A 23,702-nucleotide genomic window follows, 5' to 3' on the forward strand; every position below is an offset into this window, starting at 1 on the left:
GATAATTTTGGGCCCAACCCGAATCCAAGTTGGGTCAGGCCCATTTTCTTTGACTTTTAAAGGATAAGTTCAGCTTATCTCTTCCATTTTTAGACCATAAGTTTCTACAACATCATAGAGAAAGAGAGAAAGAGAGATCTTCTAGGCTAAGAAGCCATTTTTGACCCAAATCCGAGCTCCGAATTCCGAAACTCGTGAAGAAAAAGGCGTTGCACGTTACGTTGTCTTCACTTTGAGCTAAAAATCAGCTAGTAAGGAGTGTGTTGTCGTATTTTCTGCACACCTAAGGTAAGATTGAGGTTCTTTTTCTTGTTAACAAGCTTGTTTAGAGATTTAACGGTTTAAAATGGAGGAAGTAAGCGTTGTAAACTTGTTTGTTTGCTTTGTTGAGACTTATGGATTTGGGGCTGTTTTGGTTGAATTAAATGGGTGGAATTAGTTAAGTTATGATGTATAATGATTGTTGATAATGTTGTTGATGTTGTTGATAAGTTGTTGTTGTCGAAATTGGGGGAATAAAACTTTGGTTGCAAACCCGTTTTTGAGATGGTACTGCTGTTAGTGCGTTGATGATATCTTTTTGTACAAAATGATTTTTGTGTTTATTTCTTTTGGATTGGAAACTTAAGACATATATCTAAATGTTTCGTGAAGGTACTAAAGTCTAGTTTTGCCGTTTTCAGTTTGCAAACTTAGATACAACCGGACAAGTATATCTGTCCAGATTCTTGATTTTTAAAATTCGTCTTGTGTACCTGTTAGTGTTTTGATGATATCGATTTGTACAAAATGAGTTTTGTGTTGATTCCTTTAGGGTTGCAAACTTAAGACATATATCTAAAAGTTTCATGAAGGGAATAAAGTCCAGTTTTTCTGTTTTGATTTTCGAAATTTGGATTCAACCTGTGGTACTTGACTTTCCGAATTTACTGTTTTAGTAACATAATTCGGGTCGAAACATTCTAGGCTTATTTGCAATAATAAATCTTGTTTTATGTCAATATTATGGATATTCTCGAATTTTAAATAAGTCATTTAATGATATTTTCAAGGTTGTTTATATCGTGTGCAAGTTGAGGAACTTGAGACATTTGATGGCCTACGGTTTGAACTTTTGAAGTCGTGTTGGATTGTTGTATGCTAAAAGGCTGAGGTTTGTGTATAAGCTCTTGTTACCTACTAATATATTGAAAGCCTATCTTGGTATGGTTGCTATTGTCTTGAAATATGTCTTGTCATGTTGGTATCTTGGGAAATTTGCAAGAAACTTGCTTAACTCGCCGACTTGTACGGATTGCTCAATCACTTGACATTCTTGTGGACCTTGTCCTTCTTGTGGCTGTGACTTTGTCACTATTGGCATGCCTCTTGTTTTGGACCCTTTGCCATCTTGATTATGGATTTTTAGTTCATCTTAAGTATGGAAGTTTTTCATTTTAAGTACGAATTAGGAAGCCATTTTTAATATGGTTCTTGGTTCTCTTGATTATTGGGTCTTTACCCTTTTTGATACAGGGCTCCGGTCCTTCTTGATACTTGATCATGTTGGTGTGACGGCATGACGTACATATTGGGCGAAACTTGGTGCTAAATCTTGTAAATGTACTTCTATGAATTATTTACACTTGAGCTTTTACATTTAGAACTTGATACTCGTGATATAGTTGTTGCCTTATTTTAATTATTATTGTACATTGGTGCGGCTCATGACTTGAAAAGAATATGTTGAAGTTTTGGGAGCTTAAATGAAGATCACATTTGCATATAGGCATCTATATTTTACAGTATTTTGGGACGTGTATATGATTTATGGGTTGCTTGTATATTTGTATTTATGTACGTATTTCTGAGGGTTGTAACTTAAGGGATGGTTGCTTGTTTTGTAAATTTTGGGGTATGTACATTTCTAAGTTTTATGAAGCACTAAATTTTCCCTTTAGAGTTGGAATATTTGAATGAAGCATAAATTATCGTAATACATGAATGTCTCAGAAGTTTTTTTTTCTTAAAAAAACTATTTTGGGAAGTCGCCTGTCCTAAATTGGAATTCTTATTTGATTTAATTGAGATGAAATTTTTTTTTTAGTTGGCGAACAACTTACACCTTTCACTATTTTTTTGGATTATATAAATGGGTCTTACGGAAAGTTATTTGTTTTTGTGTCACGAATTTAATATACATTTTTTTGTAGTAGCATCCTCCCTGGAGGGTCGCTACATTCTGTATATCCGGCCATCCATAGGAAAACATTCCTACCACTGCAAATTCTAGTTCTTCATTCACAATCAACTATGTTACCTCCTCCTCTTCCCACACTACTCTAGGTTCTCCATGCAAATACGTAATCGGTTTGAGCGGTAGTGGAATATGTTTAGATGTATGTGATTGTAGTGTTGATGCATAGTTCATTCCTCTTTCATTCAACGAGGCCATCACTGTTGGTGTTGATTGAGCAGCCTCCACTGGAGGCTGCTAAGGCCATGGTGGTCGTTGGAAAAAATAGGCAAAATCAAATAAGACATAAGAAAATTTTAAGAGTTGAAAATAAAGGACACTTTTAAAAAATTATAATTACTTTTTTTTCAAAATTCTCATAATTTTTTCGGGTGGATTTACAATTTAGTTTTTTTTTAAAAAAAATTCAAATGGGTTTTAGATATTTATTTTTTAAAAAGAAAATAATAACAAAAAGAATTCATGATATGACTGAATCATCCTTCGCCACGTGGACAAAGTGATTTTGCAAAACTGGATGAGTTTTTTGTTAACCCATAATGACTTGGATGAACTTTTTCTGAAATGATAATGACATAAATGAACCAAAATTTTAACGGACAACATAAATGAGCATTTTCTCAAAATTAGATGACATACTTGAGCCTTTTAATTTCCCTTTATTTTTTATCAACTACTACCTATTAATTAAAATATTTTACCTTAAAAAAATCAATTTGTATTACAAGAACTTAAATAAAGTTAAGATCCAAAAAAAAAATGAATATGACTATTGATTTGGCATCTAAGTTTTGTTTTAAAGGGTTAGTAATTTCTAAAAGTAACGAATTTAGTTAATTTTGGGGGGGTCGGTAACCGCCACGTGGCAATTTCCTTGAACCTCCATAGTAAAACCACCGCAAAAAGATTTATATTGTGGGGGTTAGAATAAAACGTCACAAAATGAATTAAAAAAGGAATGTCTTAAAGTGAAAAAGCACACATTGGGGTTCGTATATACATCCATTCATAAGACATTGAGATATTTTAAATCATTAATTTTCAAATAGAAAGAAATTATTTTCATAATAAGATTTGTCTCATTCATTCACACACAATTGATTGTTACATAGGTATATATTTATTCTATTGTGTAACAATGGATATAGTAGTGACAAGTAAAACAAACATTAATAGTACAAACTTGTTTAAGCAATTGTGAATGAATACTTGCTGGTATTCAAGTTTCAAAACTTGTTCTTGTACCAATAAACACCTTTATCCTTGTCTTTCTCCACAAAGATGCACTCCTTTGTATTCCTCCACATTGCCTTTAAAATTGGGGTATCATCAAATTTATATTATTCTCCTAACAATGGTTTGATAGATTTTGTTGCCTCCACTGCATTGTGATGTTATATGTATGGATATCATGGGTAAAATTTGGGTTAGGCAAATGGGTTAAGCTTTCAACTTTTATTCACTCAAAGTTCATTATGTTTTTTAAAATTTTCTCATGTTTGGTTGGCTTAAATGTTTTAAATAATATTAAATAAACTTATTTTACTCAAATTTAAGAAAATTGACTTACCTAAAAAAAGTAAGAAAAATATTTTCCAAAACTCTTTTTCAACCTCACACCTCAACTTTCTACCCTAACTCAAATCTATAGTATCGATTCTTGATACTAATTTAGGATTCAACTTTTAATTCTCAATTCGGGGCCGGAATGTTGACCTCACATTAAGATCCAACTCTTGGGTCCCAGATCGGAATTAGATTCCGGTTTGGATGTCGAGTTCTGTCTCAGGATTCAAGATCGTATCCTAGGTCGGATGTCGGAATGGGTTGAGTTAGATTTCAGACCGATAGTCGAGGCTCGGTCTCAAATAGATCGGCGAGGTCGGGTCAGGTCTTGGTTCAGAAGTCAGGTCCTAATTTGAGTGTCGCGCTCGAATCTCGAACAGTCATTGGAGATAGGTGTTGGGTGTCAGGGTCAAGGTCAGGTCCAGTTCAAAAATCGGGTCTTGGGAGTTCCAAAAATGAAAAATAAAAGTAGTAAAATTTACAAAATAAAAAGCTTGTTCGATGCACCAAAGCAGTTTTCTCCTTTTTCATTTGGACCCAAACCCAACCAAAATTCTAATACCTTTCCCTCCAAAATATTAAAAATAGCCTAAGACCAAAATTGTCCCCGTAAAAGCTTTCAAGCCAATAAAATAACCACTCTCTTAATTCCCATTAGTGGTGGCAAATGAGCGGGTTGAAAATGGATTCACATAAAATGAGTAATAATTCAATGTGCCCATATTTCATACGGATTAAAATGAGATGGGTAAAATACTTGTTGACCCATATTTGTAAATTTTACTTAAATCCCATAGTGAAAAACCCCAATTACATGTTATCCGTACTCTTTCTTAAATTATCCGAATTCCCTAATTTTTGGCACAATTTCGGATACATAACTGTATGGACTGATACATAGCGAGTTGATTCATAGTAATTAATGTTGTTAAATTTTTTATGAAAAGGTAACTTAAATCAAATTAAGTTTTCTTCTTTCAAGAAATCATGTAGTAAAAGAAGGGAATTAACCCCAAACAAACCATAACAGATTGTAGAATTTGAAAATTCAAAAATCTAAACGAGCAGAGCATAGTATTCTTTCAATTTTCAATCCAAAATTTCAAAATTCATCAAACTATCGAAGATGAATATCCCGATTTCACCGAGGCATTCTGGAGTTTGGAAATCCGAGGTGAGTAATGAAAGATACATAAGTGATGGAATCATAGTTGGTGATAATATATCATTCGTGAATCTAAAATCAGCAATTGCTGCTGAATTGAGCATTGGTGAATCATGAAAAAATATTGAAATTCGATACATCGTGCAAGACAACTTATCGCCAATAATTATTCGTAATGATATGGGTGTCAAGCTTTACATAGTATTGAAGAAGAACGAGCCTGGATTCACAATGTATCCCCTATGCATAACAACATCAGATATAAAGAGTTGTCAGATACAATCATTCGATGCTACATCTAGTACAATTGTTTGTGTCGAAGCAAACACGAATGATACAAAAGTTCTTAGTTTAGGTGAATCTGAGAATGTTGCTACCTGTTATATACCCGAATTGGATGTTACAAACTACATACTGATACAATTGGTGTGGAAGTGAAGGAGAAGCAATTGTATAAGGACAAAACAATACTTGTTGCTGTAATAGCAAAATACAAAATTGATAATAGATACAATTTCAAAGTTAAAAGATATGACAGTAAAAAATATGGGCATTTAAAGTTATTTTACTATGTATATGGTATTAAATGAGTTCTGATATGTTAATGATCCATTGAAATGTAATATATCATTAACAAATCTGATATTTATTTAGACTTATGATATAATACAGATACAGATACATAATGTGTAGAGATCTACATATTGAGTTTTATACATTGAGTGTAAGTGTTTAAGAATTTCCTGATATGTGTAGTTTTAAATTTATTTTATAGAAAATGAGTGAAAATCTGAATCTTGATACATTACTAAATATTGTATCTCAATGGTTAAGCAACACTCTGTACATTTCAAGTTGTATCAGGTTCACTCGATTTTTTGAGTTTTTTTTATTCATGATACATCATAATCTTATATATCTATTAAAGTTTAATAAGTTTCCGTACTATTCTGTTGTTTTTGAAAATTAATTTTTTATTTTTTAGTCATGATACATAAGAATTATTATGTATCTGGTACAAATGGAAAACATTTTTGCTGTCAATATGTAATTTTCAATATTGTATTTGGTCATGATACATTGTAAACTTTATGTATCTGGTACATGTTAATAACTTTTCCTAAAAATATGCAGTTATGTGTTAATATGTTATTCAGACGATTGTTGTTGGAGAATGAAAGCATCATGTAGGAAAAACTCTGATATATTCAAAGTGAGATATTTCAATAGTGAATATTCATGTCCCTTAAGAGACAGGTTTTTCAACAAAGTTCATGCTACAAAAGCTTTTGTCAGCACATTCACTGCACCTAAATTGATTAATCATAAGAGAATTCACACCTCTAATAATATAAGAAAGGATATTAAAGTATCCTATGGGGTTTATATTACCTATCAAAAAGCATGGCGTGCAAAGGAACATGCTTTGGAGATGTTAAGGGGTAAACCTGCTAATGGATATAGGCAGATGCCTATATTCATGCATATGCTAAATACCGTATATCCATATTCGTACATAAGGATGCACAAGTTCCCAGGCAATTAGTTCATGTATCTATTCATAGCGTTAACGCCATTGATGAGGCTTTAGTTTTGCAAACCTGTAGTTGTTGTTGAAGGTGCTCATCTTGATGGACCTTATAAAGGGATATTTATATCGGCTATACTAACTATTTTATGGCTGAGAATTATTTTTAGGTTACATATTGTCATTAGCGTATGGTGTTGTTGATACGGAAAATGATTCATTATGGTCATGTTTTTTCCAGAAATTCAAAGATGCATTTGGTTAGACGAACAATATGTGTGTTGTATCGAATAGGAACAAAAGCATAATGAAGAGTATAAGTATTGTGTTTTCCAATGTCTCTCACTTTGCATGCATATGACATATATGGGAAAATGTGTGCACTAACTACAGGAGGAGAAAAACCATACTAAGTGACCTTTTCTACTCAATGTCCAAGGCATACCGAAAAGATGAATTCGAAAAAATAATGGCAAAAGTTGAAAAAATTGATCATAAGGTGAAAGAGTATTTGGAGAATACAAGGTACAAAAATTGGTCAAGGGTTCATGCAACTGTCAACAAGGGGAGAATGATGACTTCTAACATCGCAGAATGTATCAATGGATGTATTTTTGAAGCACGAGAGCTGCTTATAATTGACTTTCTGGAAAAGACAACAATGTTAGTTGGTGCTTGGAACTACAAAAATAGGAAAATAGCAACTTATACAAAACAGACCTTGGGTAGGAAATTCAAAAATATCCTAGTAGTAAACACAATAAACTGTTCGAGAATGATGGTATTCATCAGTTATTAAATAGAATTTATCTAATTGATACATAGTTTTTAAATTTTTTCAGTTCTATATTCATATTTGTGGTAATTTTTTTGTAAGTTGTTGATTCATCAGAATATTTATATTCTATTTATGAATCAGGTAGAAGATACATTGTGTGTATTGAAAGAAAAACATGCAATTGTGGGAGGTTTCAACTAGGCGAGATACCATGTCCATACACAATTGTAGTGTTGAAGAGAAAGAACATTACAGACATGCACCTATACTGCTCTAATTACTACAAGACAGAGGCGTTGACAAATAGTTATGAATTGACAATGGTTCCAATTCCAGATAAGAAAGATTGGTCTGTTCCGAAAGAAATTTTGGAGAAAGTCGTCTTGCCACCAAGATACAAAAGGATGCTAGGAAGACCAAAGAAAGGAAAAAAAAGAACTCTAGTGAGAAGCTAAGTACGAGCACAAACTATTGTGTTCGTTATTGCCATGATGGCCACAACAAAAGGACTTGTAATTTCATTTCCAAAGAAAAATAATTCTTTGATTTCCCAAGATACATTCAATTTGGATCAATTACTTATGTATTTGGTATTTTTTTATAATAAAGTATTTCTTTTTTAAATAAAATTTAGAAGACAGAGAGTTGTAACATTTTAGTGGTTATATTTGATACCTAGTTCTGTTTAGTAGATGCCCATGATAGATGAATACTACATGTATAAGAAAAATAATTAAATATTATTAACAAATACATGCATGGTTGATAATTATTTTCATTGTAATTTACTTGATACTCAAGTAGTAAAAGTAATTAATTATCAAAATAAATAGATTAAGTAAGATATTTAAGATGACCTTTCAACTTATATTTGAGTTAGATACATTTTTTTTTTTTTTTTTTTTTTTTTTTTTTTTTTTTTTTTTTTTTTTTTTACGGGAACAGACCCTACACGAGGCTCCCACCTCTCGTGCACAGTCAGGGGTTAAGCAACACCCCCAAGCCTTAACATAAATAATCAAAATAAAAATACAAGGAGGGGGACATAAACCTTACCTCCGATCCTATGGTGGTTCATAAGTCGGCTAACCTATTAAGGTCGGCTAACTCATCCCCGATACAAAAAAGAAACTAACTATAACTAGAAAGCATTAAACCTGTGAGAGGACTCCTCCCGGTACAATTCAACTATGAAAGCATAAATGAGGGAGACTCTCCCCTTCCATGAGAAAAAAGAAAAGTAACCTACACTAGTCCTATTCAACTATGCTACGTACCAGACATAGCTACATTGAAGAAGAACAAGCATACGAAACTTCTATCTCGCATGGGATGGGAAATTCCTTTCATCTTTGCTCCTTTTAGTCTTGTCGTACCAAGTAAATCCAGGTGAGTTAGATACATTGATTACTGATACATGACCATTCGACTGATATTTGAGATAGATACATTAATGACTGTTGTATAACCTTTCAACTAATACCAGTAAATGATATATCAGAATGATGTATCTTCCACAAGAAATGATACATAAATATTGTTATGTATCTGGTATATTGAAAGGTTAGGTATCATGAACAAAACTGATATTAATTTAGACATATTATATACAATGCACCAGAGATACAAAGTGTTTATGATCTATATTTTTAGATTGATATATTGAAGACCCATACATAGAATTGATACATAAGAGAGATGTATCTGATACAAGAGCTTATGTGATGAATCATGGTCAATAACAATACTGATAGAAGTAAATAAAGTGACCAACAAAAAGTTATATTCAACAACAACTGATAAATAGTTGCACAGTAAAAGATTAACATAGTAGTTGTTCAAAAAAACCTTACAAATAGTACATAATCAAAAAATGTTTACTATTGCTGCCAACACTAAAGTCTACATTTTATTACTACCAATTTCAAAAAACTACTTGACGTCCACCGGTTCTCCTTGACTAGGAGAGATGAAATATCTCTTAGGTTTTTTTGGATCATCATTTTCACTAACATAACCATCTTTGACTTTTCAAAAACCATACTTCCACAATAGCGAGGCGTATCTTGAACAAAAGTATTTGGTATATAGTCTAGTATTTAGAATAGAAATTCCATCACTACAATAGTAACCAAAAACAGCCACGAACATACCACAATGCCTACAAAAAAGAATTAACCAACTTCAAAAAAATAAAGATGGCGTTTTAATGAATTAAATATGCATAATCTTTAATTCTCAAAAGCTATCGCTTCGTTTTTGCACAATGCCTTCAACATATTCAATCTGAAAAGGGTGATGTGCTTCAAGCATGTTATCGGTTGATTTATCCTTATACGAATCAAGTGATGACCAATCGGTATGTTCATTTTTCTCAAAAAAACCACCGTCCTAAAGGTATGCAGGTAGAATTACTGCTATCTTTTGAATCTCTGGGGAAGGGTTTATTCTTCTTGTTCCAGAGGATGAATCATACATGTGTATCAACCTCTCTCTGAACACAACTACTGTCAGAACCCAATGAAAATCACTATCATAGTTTATCAGAATGTATACATCATCTACCAAATGCCATGGCAAATTGGCGGGGATTGAGAAACCTCTGATTATGTTCTTCACAGACCTCTCATGATGAGCTACAACAGCAGCTCATGCCATGTCTTCTTGGATAGAAATATCAGGAGGAATGTGATAGTATCATATATTTGCAGATTTGATATAAACTTTGAAGATACAGTTTGCTGTTGTGTATCTATACTGATTGACCAACTGAATCTTGGACTTCTTCCGAAGGTAGTAAAATATTATATCGATGTGCTGTATATTGTAAGAAAATATTAGTTATACAAACTGATACATAGTTATTAACATAGTAGATACATTTGTATTAGATGTATTTGATATATAGTACTTATGTATGAGATACATTTAAACTGAGGTATCAGACAGAGTCTTGTAACTGTATCAAGAAATAATTATAAAAGTTATAATTTTTATCACTTACCTCATCATTTCATCATTTGTTAGGCTGTGACATAGGATAGAACCAGTTCTTATCTTGAGAAAATACCATTACAAAGTCTATTTTTTCAAATCCGAATGAAGAGCACTTTGCTTTGTAGTGTTCCTCCTTTAGTTTCCTGATTGAAATATTATATTAAAATGAGAGTAAATATATAATAAATAGTTTCTATTGATATAAATTATAAGTATAGTACTTACTTGTTGGCATGCAATTTTAATAGTCTCTTATCTATCCATTGAGAAATGTCGATGATAATCTCGATTGGGGGACTATAGAATATGTCAAAACCTTCAAAAGGGTATGTTTGATACATTTCAGTCGATATCTTCTCCTTACTATTTTCACTCGAACTAAAGTTTGTTAGGTACGGTATAAGATCTTAGAAGGCATCCTACTTTGTGGAATGGGTATCTTCGCATCATCTAGCAATACAACGGGTTTGGTTGGAAGAGTGGTAGGCAACTGACTATCGCGTAGTAAGAATTCAGCCTGAGCTACTTGTTCATGACTAACAAGTAGTCAATGGCATCAGCGATAATGGAAGTTCGTATATAAGAGCATCTACCACCTCTCGAGTTTCGGATGATATCGAGGTTGAAGTTGTTGAATTCTATTTTATAAGAATGATAAAAATATAATGACTTTAGTATAATAACCTGAACTAAAGTTAATGAATCAGATACAAGTTTGGAATATTACAGATAAATCGGGATTGATCTTGTCTTTATCAATCTTCTCAACATGTTCTTCAAGTTTGTTAATATTATCAACAACCTCTATCACTTTCTTTTGAATTGGAGATGATGTGCCAGTCATGTGATGATCAGGGATCTACAACGTTTGAAAAAAATTGTAACATACTAAACAATTCAATTGTTATAACAAAAAAGCACTATACATTGGAAGGTGGGTGAACTATATTTGCAATGGCTTTCAAGAGATTGATATGATTTGAATCAATTTTAATCTCAAGATGCTTGAACTTCCGGTCAATCTTAATATAATAATAAGAAAAATTAGAATGTAGCAACTTATTAAATGTATATTGACTAACTTAAAAGTTATACTAAAAACTTATGTATTTCTTTAAAGACTTCTTTAGGACTTTGACATCCACTAAAACAATTTCCTCCAATTGACTGGACGATTTACCTCCTACTGTTGACTTTGCCACTGGTTTTGTACTAGTGAAGAAAGGCTTTTTTATGGTTTTGATATGGGACATCTTTGTCGTTGTTAACAGTTTCTACAGAAATGGTCTTTTTCCTAATAACAGTCTTCATTCTTTTGGGAGGAGGTGGATAAGATGTATCAACAACACGACCGGACCTCCTTAACAACTCTTCGGGTGGTTTGGTTGAAAAATCCTCAAAGCCAGAGAGTTCTTGAGGTTCCGTTCGTTTGGGCTTGAAAGCTAATGTAATGGCTACAGTAATAGGTTGACTGTCAGGGATGTCAAGGGATTCTAGCTTATCTTGTATTGGGACAAGATTGGAGCATGAAAATTGAAAAAAAGAAGAAGTGAAGAGGAGAAAAAATAATAATGTGCAGTATGTATCATGGATTCATGACCGAATTCTAATGTATCAGATTCAATATAGTGAATGCATTAGAAATTATATATAAACTGAATCAGTGCATAATTGTAAAGTAAAAAACCTTTAACTACAGATAATGAGCATTAGATGATATATATATTGATATAAATAAATGAATAGGATTATATCAAATATACCTAACTAAAAATGCTAGACATAAATGTCTCATATTTGGGCTTGACCGCAAGAACACGCCAATTAAAAATTCTAGGGATGTGATTTCCCACTCTTACAGCAATTTCAGAAGGGACTTGGGATGCTAATTCATAAATTCATGCATTGAGAATGTATGGTATGCCGTTCAAACAATACATTTGTTTGGAAGTAGTAAACTCCTGTCTCTTAACTTTTATTAATTTGGTAAAGGCAATTTGACCCCATGGAAACTGCTCATACTTACCATTTTTTACCATTCTGAAATTGTCAACAGAAATAGGTGAATCACCTAGTTGAGAAAATACAAATGGGTGAATAAAGTAGAGAACGACCATCTAAACAGCGTGTTCGCTGGTTTCCCATCTTCCAATCAAGAAACGCTGAACAAAATGTCTTTTGGTTACACCATTTTATGCACCGAGAAAATATTTAGACAACAACCTTCTTAGGTGTGCATCCGGGTACCAAAATTCATTTATATTATCGGTACATCACAGACCAGTGATGATAGAAAATTCCTTGATCTAGAAATGGAGTACGTTACCCTGAACGTCATGAATGTGCAATTCATCTGTGTTTCTATGCTCCAACTCAAGAAGTAATAGACATTTGATGATTTGAACTTAGAAATTACATTGTGGTATATCTAAGTAGTGACTAAATATTGTAACGATCTATTTCCATCGTTAAGGATAGGCCAATGAGGAAAGGATTTTGGGCCAGAAAACTTTGGGTAGTGACTTCAAAAAATTTGAGCCTAGGCCAGACGTGGATGAATTCTGAGTTAGGTGAAGTCTAGGGCTATCACGTGAATGACTGGAGGTCAAATTTATAATTTAATTGGACTGGCTGATAGCCAAGATGATACGGAGCATTTACGGCATCGCGAAATTACCTTCGGGCAAGTAAAACTCTCGAAATCGAATTTGGCGTGAAGGGTATAATTTTAATGCATCTTTGGAAGAGGTGTGTTGACAAATAGGGGCTTGGAGCTCAAATTCCAAGATCAATGTTCCTGCATATCCCTCCAGAATGGGATTATTCCTGCTAGAGCAGGATCTATCCTGCTAGAGAGGGACAGTCGCGACTTAAATCGTGAAAAAGATCAAAAATGGTCTTTTCTACAAAAATCAGTTTCTAAAACCCTAAGAGGCGACCTAGGGCGATTTCCATTGATTTTTCATGGATTTCAATATTTAAGGTAAGGTTTTTACTCCCTAGATTCATACTTTGATTTTTAGAAACAAGAAGTATGGGTGACAATCATTGGGGAAGGGTTTGAATTGAAAATTTATGGTGGAAAATAGCCCTAGGGTAAGGTTAGGATCGTGGGTTTGGACTAAGGAATGAAATTTTATTATATTTCTTGATAGTTAGGCTATTGTAGTGATTCTTGATATTTATTTAATATTTCTAGACCAAGAACGAGAAGAACGAACCCAAAAAGGAAAGGCTCTTGCATTGTAAGATTGTGAAAGCTTGAATTTGAGGTAGGTGATGGTCTAGTTTCCCGTATATATTTCATATGCTTGTTAAATTGCTTCATGATATGCATGTGTGTATATAAATAGGGAAACATGCTAGATTATGTGTGAAATGATCACTTGCTGGCCTGTTATTGTGATGAACCTGTTCTTGGTGGTATAAATATTGTAAACATTGAATTTTCAAATCCGAATGAAGAGCACTTTGCTTTGTAGTGTTCCTCCTTTAGTTTTCTGATTGAAAAATTATATTAAAATGAGAGCAAATATACAATAAACCGTTTCTATTGATATAAATTATAAGTATAGTACTTACTTATTGGCATGCGATTTTAATAGTCCCTTATCTATCAATTGAGAAAAGTCGGTGATAATATTTGTTGGGAGACTATAGCATATGTCAAAACCTTCAAAGGGTTATGTTTGATACATTTCAGTCGATATCTTCTCCTTACCATTTTCACTCGAACCAAAGTTTGTTAGGTATGGTGCAAGATCTTAGAAGGCAACCTACTTCATGGAATGGGTGTCTTCACATCATCTAGCAACACAACGGGTTTGGTTGGAAGAGTGGTAAGTAGTTGGCTATCGCGTAGTAAGAATTTAGCCTGAGCTACTTTTTCATGACTAACATATAGTCAATGGCATGATTGGTAATGAAAGTCCGTATATAAGAGCATCTACCACCTCTCAAGTTTCGGACGATATCGAGGTTGAAGTTGTTGAATTCTGTTTTATAAGAATGATAAAAATATAATGACTTTAGTATAATAACCTGAACTAAAGTTAATGAATCAGATACAAGTTTGGAATATTACCGATACACCAGGCTTAATTTTGTCTTTATCAATCTTCTCAACATGTTCTTTAACTTTGTCAATATTATCAACAGCCTCTATTGCATCTTTCATGTCATAATTTGGTTCTTCTGATGCATTGTCCTAAATTAAATATATCGTGTCAATACTAGATTTAGGAGTGTTGAAGGTATCATAAAAATTCTGATACATTACCTTTAATGTATCAGAAGCAACATGCTCTTCAAAGGGTTCTACAGTAGGTGATTCCATGTGATGTGCTGATACATTCTCCATATCTTGTGGAATCTTGGATGATTCTGCTTCCTACAATTATAATAATAACAATTACTTACGAAAATAACTTTTAGAATAAAAGATAACGGATTTGATATATGACTACGAAATATATCAAGTAATTTAAAAGTATATCAATTAGAAAAATAGATTTATCAAAATCTACTTGATGTATCTACCTGAATATCTTCCTGTCCATGAAATTGATCATGTGATTTGGGAGCATCAGATTTATTTGGATCATTAGTGTGCTCCTCCAATACAATAGGTGGTTGATGTTCTTCAACTATATGAAATGATTGAACAAAATCATCTTTTTGAATAGGAGATGATGTGCCAGTCATTTGAGGATCAGGGATCTACAAAAAAAATTATAACATACTAAACAATTCAATTGTTTTAATAAAAAAATACTATACCTTGAAAGGTGGGTGAACTATATTCGCAATGGCTTTCAAGAGATCGATACGATTTGAATCGATTTTAGACTCAAGACGCTTGAACTTTTGGTCAACCTTAATACAATAATAAGAAATATTAGAATGTACCAACTTATTAAATGTATATTGATTAACTTTAAAGTTATACTAAAAACTTACACATTTCTTTAAAGACTTCTTTAGGACTTTGACATCCACTAAAGAAATTTTCTCTGATTGACTGGATGATTCACCTCCTAGCACTGATTTTGTACTAGTGAAGACAGGCTCTTTTGATGGTTTTTATGTGTGACATCTTTGTCTTTATTAGCAGTTTCTACTGGAATGGTCTTTTATCAATAGTAGTCTTCATTTTTTTGGGAAGAGGTGGAGAAAATATATCAGCAACACGACTGGACCTCCTTAACAACTTTTTAGGTGGTTTGGTTGAAAAGTCCTTAAGGCTAAAGAGTTCTTGAGGTTACGTTCGTTTGGACATGGCAGCTAATGTAGTGGCTACAGTAGTAGGTTGACTGCTAGGGATGTCAAGGGATGCCAGTTCATCTTGTGTTGGGACAAGATTGGAGCATGAAAATTGGAAAAAGAAAAGAAGTGAAGAGTAGAGGAAAAAACATAATGTGCAGTATGTATCATGGATTCATGACTAAATTCTAATGTATCAGATTCAATATAGTGAATGCATCAGAAATTATATATAAACTGAATCAGTGCATACTTGTAAAGTAAAAAAATCTTTAACTATAAATTATAACCATCAGATGATATATACATTGTAATAAATATATGAATAGGATTATATCAAATATACCAAACTGAAAATGCTAGACATAAATGTCTTATATTTAGGCTTGACCACAACAACATGTCAATTAAGAATTCTAGGGATGTGATTGCCCATTTTTACAGCAATTTCAGAAGGGACTTGAGTTGCAAATTCATAAATCCGTGCATTGAGAGCGTATGACATGCCGCCAAATGATACATTTATTTGGCAGTACTAAACTCTTGCTTCATATCTTTAAAGGCGATTTAACCCATGAAAATTGCTCATACTTACCATCATTTACCATTCTGAAATTGTCAATAAAATTAGGTGAATCACCTAGTTGAGAAAATACAAATGTGTGGATAAAATAGAGAACGGACATCTGAGCAGCGTCCTCATTGGTTTTTCATCTTCCAATCAAGAAACACTGAACAAAATGTCCTTTGTTTACACCATTTTGTGCACCGAGAAAATATTTAGACAACAACCTTCTTGGGAGTGCATTCGGGTACCAAAATTTATTTATATTACTGGTACATCACAGACCAGTGATGATAGAAAATTTCTTGATCTAGAAATAGAGTACGTTACCCTGAATGCGATGAATGTGCAATTCATCTGTATTTTTCTGCTCTAACTCAAGAAGTAATAGACATTTGATGATTTGACCTTGAAAATTATACTGTGGCATATCTAAGTAGTGAGTAAAAATTATAATGATCTATTTCCATCATTGGGATAGGACAATGGGGAAGGATTTTGGGCCAGAAAACTTTGGGTAGTAACTTCAAAAAATTTGAGCCTATGCCAGACTTGGATGAATTCTGAGTTAGGTGAAGTCTAAGGCTATAACATGAATAATGGGAGGTTAAATTTATAATTTTATTGGACAGACTAATAGCCAAGACGATACAGAGCATTTATGGCTTTGCGAAATTATATTCGAGCAAGTAAAACTCTCAAAATCAAATTTGGCGTGAAGGATATAATTTTAATGCGTCTTTGAAAGAGGTGTGTTGAGAAATAGGGGCTTGGAGCACAAACTCCAAGCTCAATGTTCTTGCATATCCCTCTAGAATGGGATTATTCCTGCTAGAGAGGGATCTATCCCGCTAGAGCAGGACAATCGCGACTTAAATCGTGAAAAAGATCAGAAATGGTCTTTTCTGCAAAAATCAGTTTCTAAAACCCCAAGAGGCGACCTAGGGCAATTTTCATTGATTTTTCATAGATTTCTATGCTTAAGGTAAGATGTTTACTCCCTAGATTCATACTTTGATTCTTAGAAACTAGAAGTATGGGTGATAATCATTGGGGGAGGGTTTGAACTGAAAATCTATGGTGGAAAATAGCCCTAGGGTAAGGTTAGGATCATGGGTTTGGCCTAAGGAATGAAATTTTATTATATTTCGTGATAGTTAGGCATTGTATTGATCCTTGATATATATTTAATATTTCTAGACCAAGAACGAGAAGAATGAACCCCGAAAAGGGAATGCTCTTGCATTATAAGGTTGTAAAAGCTTAAATTTGAGGTATGAGATGATCTAGTTTCCCGTATGTGTTTCATATGCTTGTTAAATTGCTTTATGATATGTATGTGTGTATATAAATAGGGAAACATGCTAGATTATGTGTGAAATGATCACTTGCTGGCCTGCTATTATGATGAACCTGTTCTTGGTGGTATAAATATTGTAAACATTGAATGTTTTTATGATTGTGATATCTTGGGATCAGGTGTCACATTTTAACATATAATTTGGATCGAGTGTCATATTCTGACACGTATTTAGATCGGATGTCACATTCCGACACATACTTGAATTGGGTGTCATGTTTCGATACATAGTTAAGTGCTTGTAGGTCCCTCGAGAGGACCCTTGTGTGAAATTATAGCATGTAGAAAATATTAAGTTGTGATATTGAGATATTGTAGACTTATTCTATATATGTATCTGCCTATTATGTTGAATTTACTTCTCTATGATCTGCTTACTGGCTAACCGCATAATCCTACTAGTACACTGTTGTCTTTGTGTATTGATATTATACTTGCTCTGCCTTTTTGTTGAGTATAGGGAATATTAAGTCGGTTGTAGAGAGACCTCATCTAGGGGAGTGATCGTGTCTTCGAGTTCAAGGGTGAGCTGTTCCTTCAAGCTATCGTGGACTCTATCGTTATTCTAGTCCTTTTCTTTTTTCAGGACTTAGGTATTCAGACAAATTTTCTATTTATTACTGTTTCTATTTGGAGTTATACTCCTATTCTAGACTTGTTAGTTTAGAGTTTTGGTGCGATGATTTTCAGTTTCTAGGAGTGTTTAATATCCCACAATGGAAGTTATAACTAGTTAGTTTTCTGAGTTTGTGGGAACTTAGCACTTATCTTTAATTTAAACTTGTTTCTGCATCTTTAAGCTTGTGTACATATTGCAATTATTGTTGTTGAGCTATTAGAATGGTTCTTCCATTGGAATAAGTATTATGGGAACCAGTCACGGCGGTTTAGGGTTGTGAAAAAAATGGTTTGCCTAAACAACTGGATACCTTCTTCACCTATTGATGATTTGAAATCATCAATAAAATTAGTGGTATATGTAGTGCCGAATCTCAAAGAGTGGGAAGGGATCTTTTTGATGACATACTTCAATCCATGAATTAAAAGAACAAATGAATCAGACCAAAATACTACCTGATACATTAGAGTAGCGGATACTTATCGAACTTATGTATCAAGTACATGACAAATCTAGATACATAGTGAGCTTATGTATATTGATATGAGACACTAAGTTTTGACTATCTATACATACAAAACAAGTTGTGTGTAGTGAAAATTAAAAGACCTTTTGTATCAGAAACAACATAGAAGACATAAATTGATGAATCCTGATCAACGAAAAATCAACCAAAGGTTATGTATCATAATTAATACATAATGTATCTTGAAAATTATAAAAAGCCAAAGATTTTATGTATCATGTACATAATAGCAAAACTCATAATAGAACCTTATGTATCATCATATGAAAAGTCTATCAACACTTAAAATACAAGAAAATAAATATGATACATATAGTCTAATATAAAATATGATTAAAAGAAATTTGATACATTAGATGCATTTATTCGCTACATTTTGGTCAGATACATTTGAATAACTCATACCTTTGGAAGATTAGGACATGTTGTAACACCTTCAATTTTTTTCTTCTTCTTTTTGAGGTGATTTTTTAACTGTATACTTCGACCTTGTAATTTGAGATTTCGATTTTGCATGTAAAACATCTATAACTAATGAATCGTTGTGATGTTTGGATCTAATCACTTTATACCCTTTATCAGAAGAATCAAAACCCGATGAAACAAGAATTCCTTGATTTTGATTCAACTGTGTGAGACCAACAATAAAAGATGAAACAAAATCCATATGTATCAGTGAATAGAAGAGTAAAAACAACAAAAATTTACAGTTGAAATCAATGGAAAATCGAAGGAGATGGAATTGAAGTGAGATGATCGAGAAGGAATAAATTGAATTACCTTAATTAGAAGCTTGAAATTCAGAAAATCATGGACTGAAAATTCAAAACATAAACCACTGTAGTTGTGGCCTGAAAATAGGCATGAATTTAGGATAGTTGGAAGAATCGAAATGGGATGTATCGGTGAGTTGGAGAGAGAGTTAAAGAAAAAGGGATTTTTGAGTTTTTTACAAATGGTAGGGAATAATAGTAAATATAGTAATATAACGTGTGTAGTTAGATAATTTTTTCTTTTATTTTTCATTTTTGGAAAAAGGCTCAAATTTCTCAAAAATCAATGGCATATTTGAGTCTTTTCTTTTTATTTTTATCAACTAGTACCTATTAATTAAAATATTTTACCATAAAAAATTAATTAGTATTACAAGAGCTTCAATAAAGTTAAAATGCAAAAACATATATAAATGAATATGACTATTGATTTGATATCTAAATTTTATCTTAAAGCATTTATAATTTCTAAATCTAACGAATTTAACAAATTTTTGGGGTCGGTAGTCTCCATCAACTATACTAAATTGTGGCAATTTTCTAACCTCCATAATAAAACCACCGCAAAATGATTTATATGGTGAGGGTTAGAATAAAACGTCACAAAATGAATTAATAGTGGAATTTCTTAAAGTGAATAACCACACTTTGGGGTTCACATATACATCCACATTCATAAGACATTTGACATGTTTTTAATCATTAGTTTTCAAATAGAAAGAAATTATTTTCATAATAAGATTTCTCTCATTCATTCACACCAAATTAATTCATTGTTACATAGATAGATATTTATTTTATTACGTAACATTAGATATAGTACAACAACAACAACCCAGTGAAATCCCACAACGTGGGATCTGGGATAACAATAGATACAGTAGTGACAAGTAAAACAAACATTAATAGTACAAACTTGTTTAAGCAATTGTGAATGAATACTTGTTGGTATTCAAGTTTCAAAGCTTGTTCTTGTACCAATAAACACCTTTATCCTTGTCTTTCTCCACAAAGATGCACTCCTTTGTATCCCTCCACATTGCCTTTAAAATTGGAGTATCATCAAATTTATAGTATTCTCCTAACAATGGTTTGATAGCTTTTGTTGCCTCCACTGCATTGTGATGTGATATGTATGGAAATATATGATGCAAAACATGTGTATCTGTAACATTGTGGAAAACCTTATTTAGGAAACCATAGTCTCTATCTACTGTAGCTAGAGCTCCCCTTAGAAAATCCCACTCAGATGAATCATAATGTGGCAATGAGGAGTGAGTGTGGTGCAAAAGAGTGATAAAGACTACAAGGCCATTGACAATAAGGAGGGGTACCCCATAGATGCAGACAACCCAAGCTAGCCCTTTAGTCAAAGTAGCGCGATACAACAAATAAGTAGTTGCAATGACACCTGCATCTGAAATGTAGATTTGTAACCTCTCACGATCGGTATATATTGGGCTATAAGGATAATAGTGACTTGCAAAACGGTCATATTTTTTTCCGGAGACATTGAAGACCAAGTACAAAGGCCAGGCAAAAGTGAGGGTGAAGGCAAGTATGAGGACTCGTCCTACTGGATTGTTCAAGTATTTGTAGTACCATCTTACTTTTGATTTAAGTCTTGGTTTGTAGACTTCATCATTCTCAAGGGAAGCAGTGTTGGCATGGTGACGACGATGACTATGTTTCCATGCAAAGTATGGTGTTAAAAGTGCAGAGTGGAGGATAAGACCAACAGTGTCATCTACCCATTGGTAATCACTGAAGCCATGGTGGCCACATTCATGGGCAAGGATCCATATTCCTTCGCCAACACAACCTTGAGCAATCCAGTAAGTAGCCCATGCAAGATAACTATATGGGGATGGAAGGAGGTGAAAGTAAGTGGTCGCAATGTAATAAAAGATGGAGACAAGTATGAGATCCTGAATAAGATAGGAGAAGGAGTGAATAAGAGATCGCTCAAAGCAGTGGGGAGGGATGGCCCTCTTGATGTCTCCAATTGTAAAAGGCGGCTTTGAAGATGGAACTCTTTCCAGAGGATTTTTCTTTTCTTCTCTTTCCATTGTCATATTACCACCACCTCCCATTTTTTGTTCTTCAATACTGAATCTGCAATAATTAAGTTGATTTAGTTATAATATAACACAATCACTGCGTAAACATGAAAATGCCAAATCAATTAGCATAAACTTTTCTTTAATTTAGGAAAACAAAAATGTTAAAGTTATTATAGAGAGCTAAGACTCATAAATTGGTTTCGTCTTTAATTTCTACTTGATTATTAAACTAAAAATAAGCTAAATATTCTATAATAAGAGCAGATCAAAATATGGAAGAAAATAAATTTTAACGAATTACTTAAATTAAATGTAGACTTTTATTGACAAGAAATACCTCAATTTAAAAGTAGAGAGAAAAGAGTCTTGAGTTTTGCTTTCTCAGATTGTGAAGATAGCTTGTGTATATATTATGCATGTATGTGGGACCCAAGAGCCAACCTACTTTGACTATTCTTAGCAGATAACTACTTTTATCTTCTTCTTTTTTTTATCATTATCATTATAGTTTAATTTGCGTGGCTCTGTGTTTATGGGGAGAAAATAATCTCTCATGTCAGTGATTCATTTAATAGTTGGTTTGAGTTGTTATGTGTGGGATTTGAAGAAGTTTCTGACTATAAGGGTTTAGTGTATGCAGTCTTATTTTGTATTTTATCGGTTACTCCAAGATGTCTCTTTAATAAATGGATTAGTTATATAGAGATTAATTATTTATGTATAAGTTATTTCCCTATAATTTATACAATTATGTAATTTTTTAAATTGTAAATCAAACATCATATTTATATTATTTATGAATAACTTATTTCATAACTTTCTATCAAATGTGATATTAGTTATGTAAAATTTAATAAATAAATGATTCACTTTCAAATCAGCTACCGAACGACTCTTCGTATAGTTATTTAAATTTTTACGGGAATTAAAAAAAGAGAAATTTTTACTCTCTTCGTTACTGCTTTTACTTGCTAGACGAAAGGAAATATATATTTTATACTTCATGTATTTGTAAAATATTGGATACACCATGTTTTATTCAATACTTGCGATTAATGTCTTGGAGGTTCTTGCAATTAATTTGTATCGTTGTATAATATTAAAATTATGGGTAATACATAAAATTACACTTAAATTTGTCAATTAAATTTATTTTAATACTTTAATTTTATGAGTGTTTATTTACCTTCTAATCTAATTTGAAATGAATTTAATATCACCTTAAGAATATAGCATCAATCCCACAATAAAAACTGCATTACAAACACATCATGTTATTATTACGTCAGCACTACATCATTTTCATGTCAGATCCACGTAGAAAGTCATTTAATTTTAAAGTTTTACTCGCCCCACTCTCCACCCTCTTTTGTTTTTGTTAATTCCTGATTTTCCTTTTACTTATATTTTTTAAAAAAACTAATTAATTTAAGTCATTTGCAATGAAATTCAAAAAGTTTTGTTCCCTTTCATTACTCTCCGGCCACTTGCACTATCATTACTGATTATCGGTATTAATCATCCTTAGATTTTTATATAGTACTCATTTTTTAGTAAATAGTTAATTCAAGAAAAACTATTCATAATGATTTTAGAACAAGAAAATTATTTCTCTACCCATCACTTGCATTGTCGTTGCCATCATAAGTTCTTAACATTAGATTGTCCATTAGAATCTCGTTTTCCTCCATTGAAATTCATTATTTTTCAAGAAATTTAAAATTCTCTAAAAAAAAATCAAGTTTTTAAAGTTATATGGGTGTTGAAGTTTTCTATGATTTTGATGTGTGTGTTTAATGAAATTTTGATGAATATATAAATGTACTTTGGGTGAAATATGGAGTTTAAAGAAGGAAAAAGGAAATGGAGGTGGGCATGAAGAAGTAGCAGAGGCGGACCCTATGGTGGCGTGAGGTTGCACGTGCATATATATATATATATATATATGTATGTATATATATATATGTATGTATGTATATATATATCTATGTATGTATATATATATATGTATGTATGTATATATATATATGTATGTATGTATATATATATATATGTATGTATATATATATATGTATGTATGTATATATATATATATGTATGTATATATATATATATATGTATGTATATATATATATATATGTATGTATATATATATATATATGTATGTATATATATAGATAGTTTAAGAAAGGATAATATATTTAATTGTGCACTCTCATAATTAAAACTTGTCTGGTTGAAGCCTTGATTTTACCTTGAAACAT

At 32.4% G+C, this 23,702-nt stretch overlaps 1 protein-coding gene across 1 annotated transcript; it reads right to left on the reverse strand.

The window, feature by feature from the left end:
* Positions 1 to 20,140: 20,140 nt before the first annotated feature.
* On the reverse strand, positions 20,141 to 21,520 carry LOC129902412 (delta(12)-fatty-acid desaturase FAD2-like). The gene has a single exon (XM_055977675.1). The coding sequence runs from the start codon at positions 21,466 to 21,468 to the stop codon at positions 20,335 to 20,337; it is 1,134 nt and encodes a 377-aa protein (XP_055833650.1). The 5' UTR covers positions 21,469 to 21,520; the 3' UTR covers positions 20,141 to 20,334.
* Between the last annotated feature and the right edge of the window lie 2,182 nt (positions 21,521 to 23,702).

This window comes from Solanum dulcamara, chromosome 1 (genome assembly GCF_947179165.1).
Source record: "Solanum dulcamara chromosome 1, daSolDulc1.2, whole genome shotgun sequence".
Classification (NCBI taxonomy): Eukaryota; Viridiplantae; Streptophyta; class Magnoliopsida; order Solanales; family Solanaceae; genus Solanum; species Solanum dulcamara.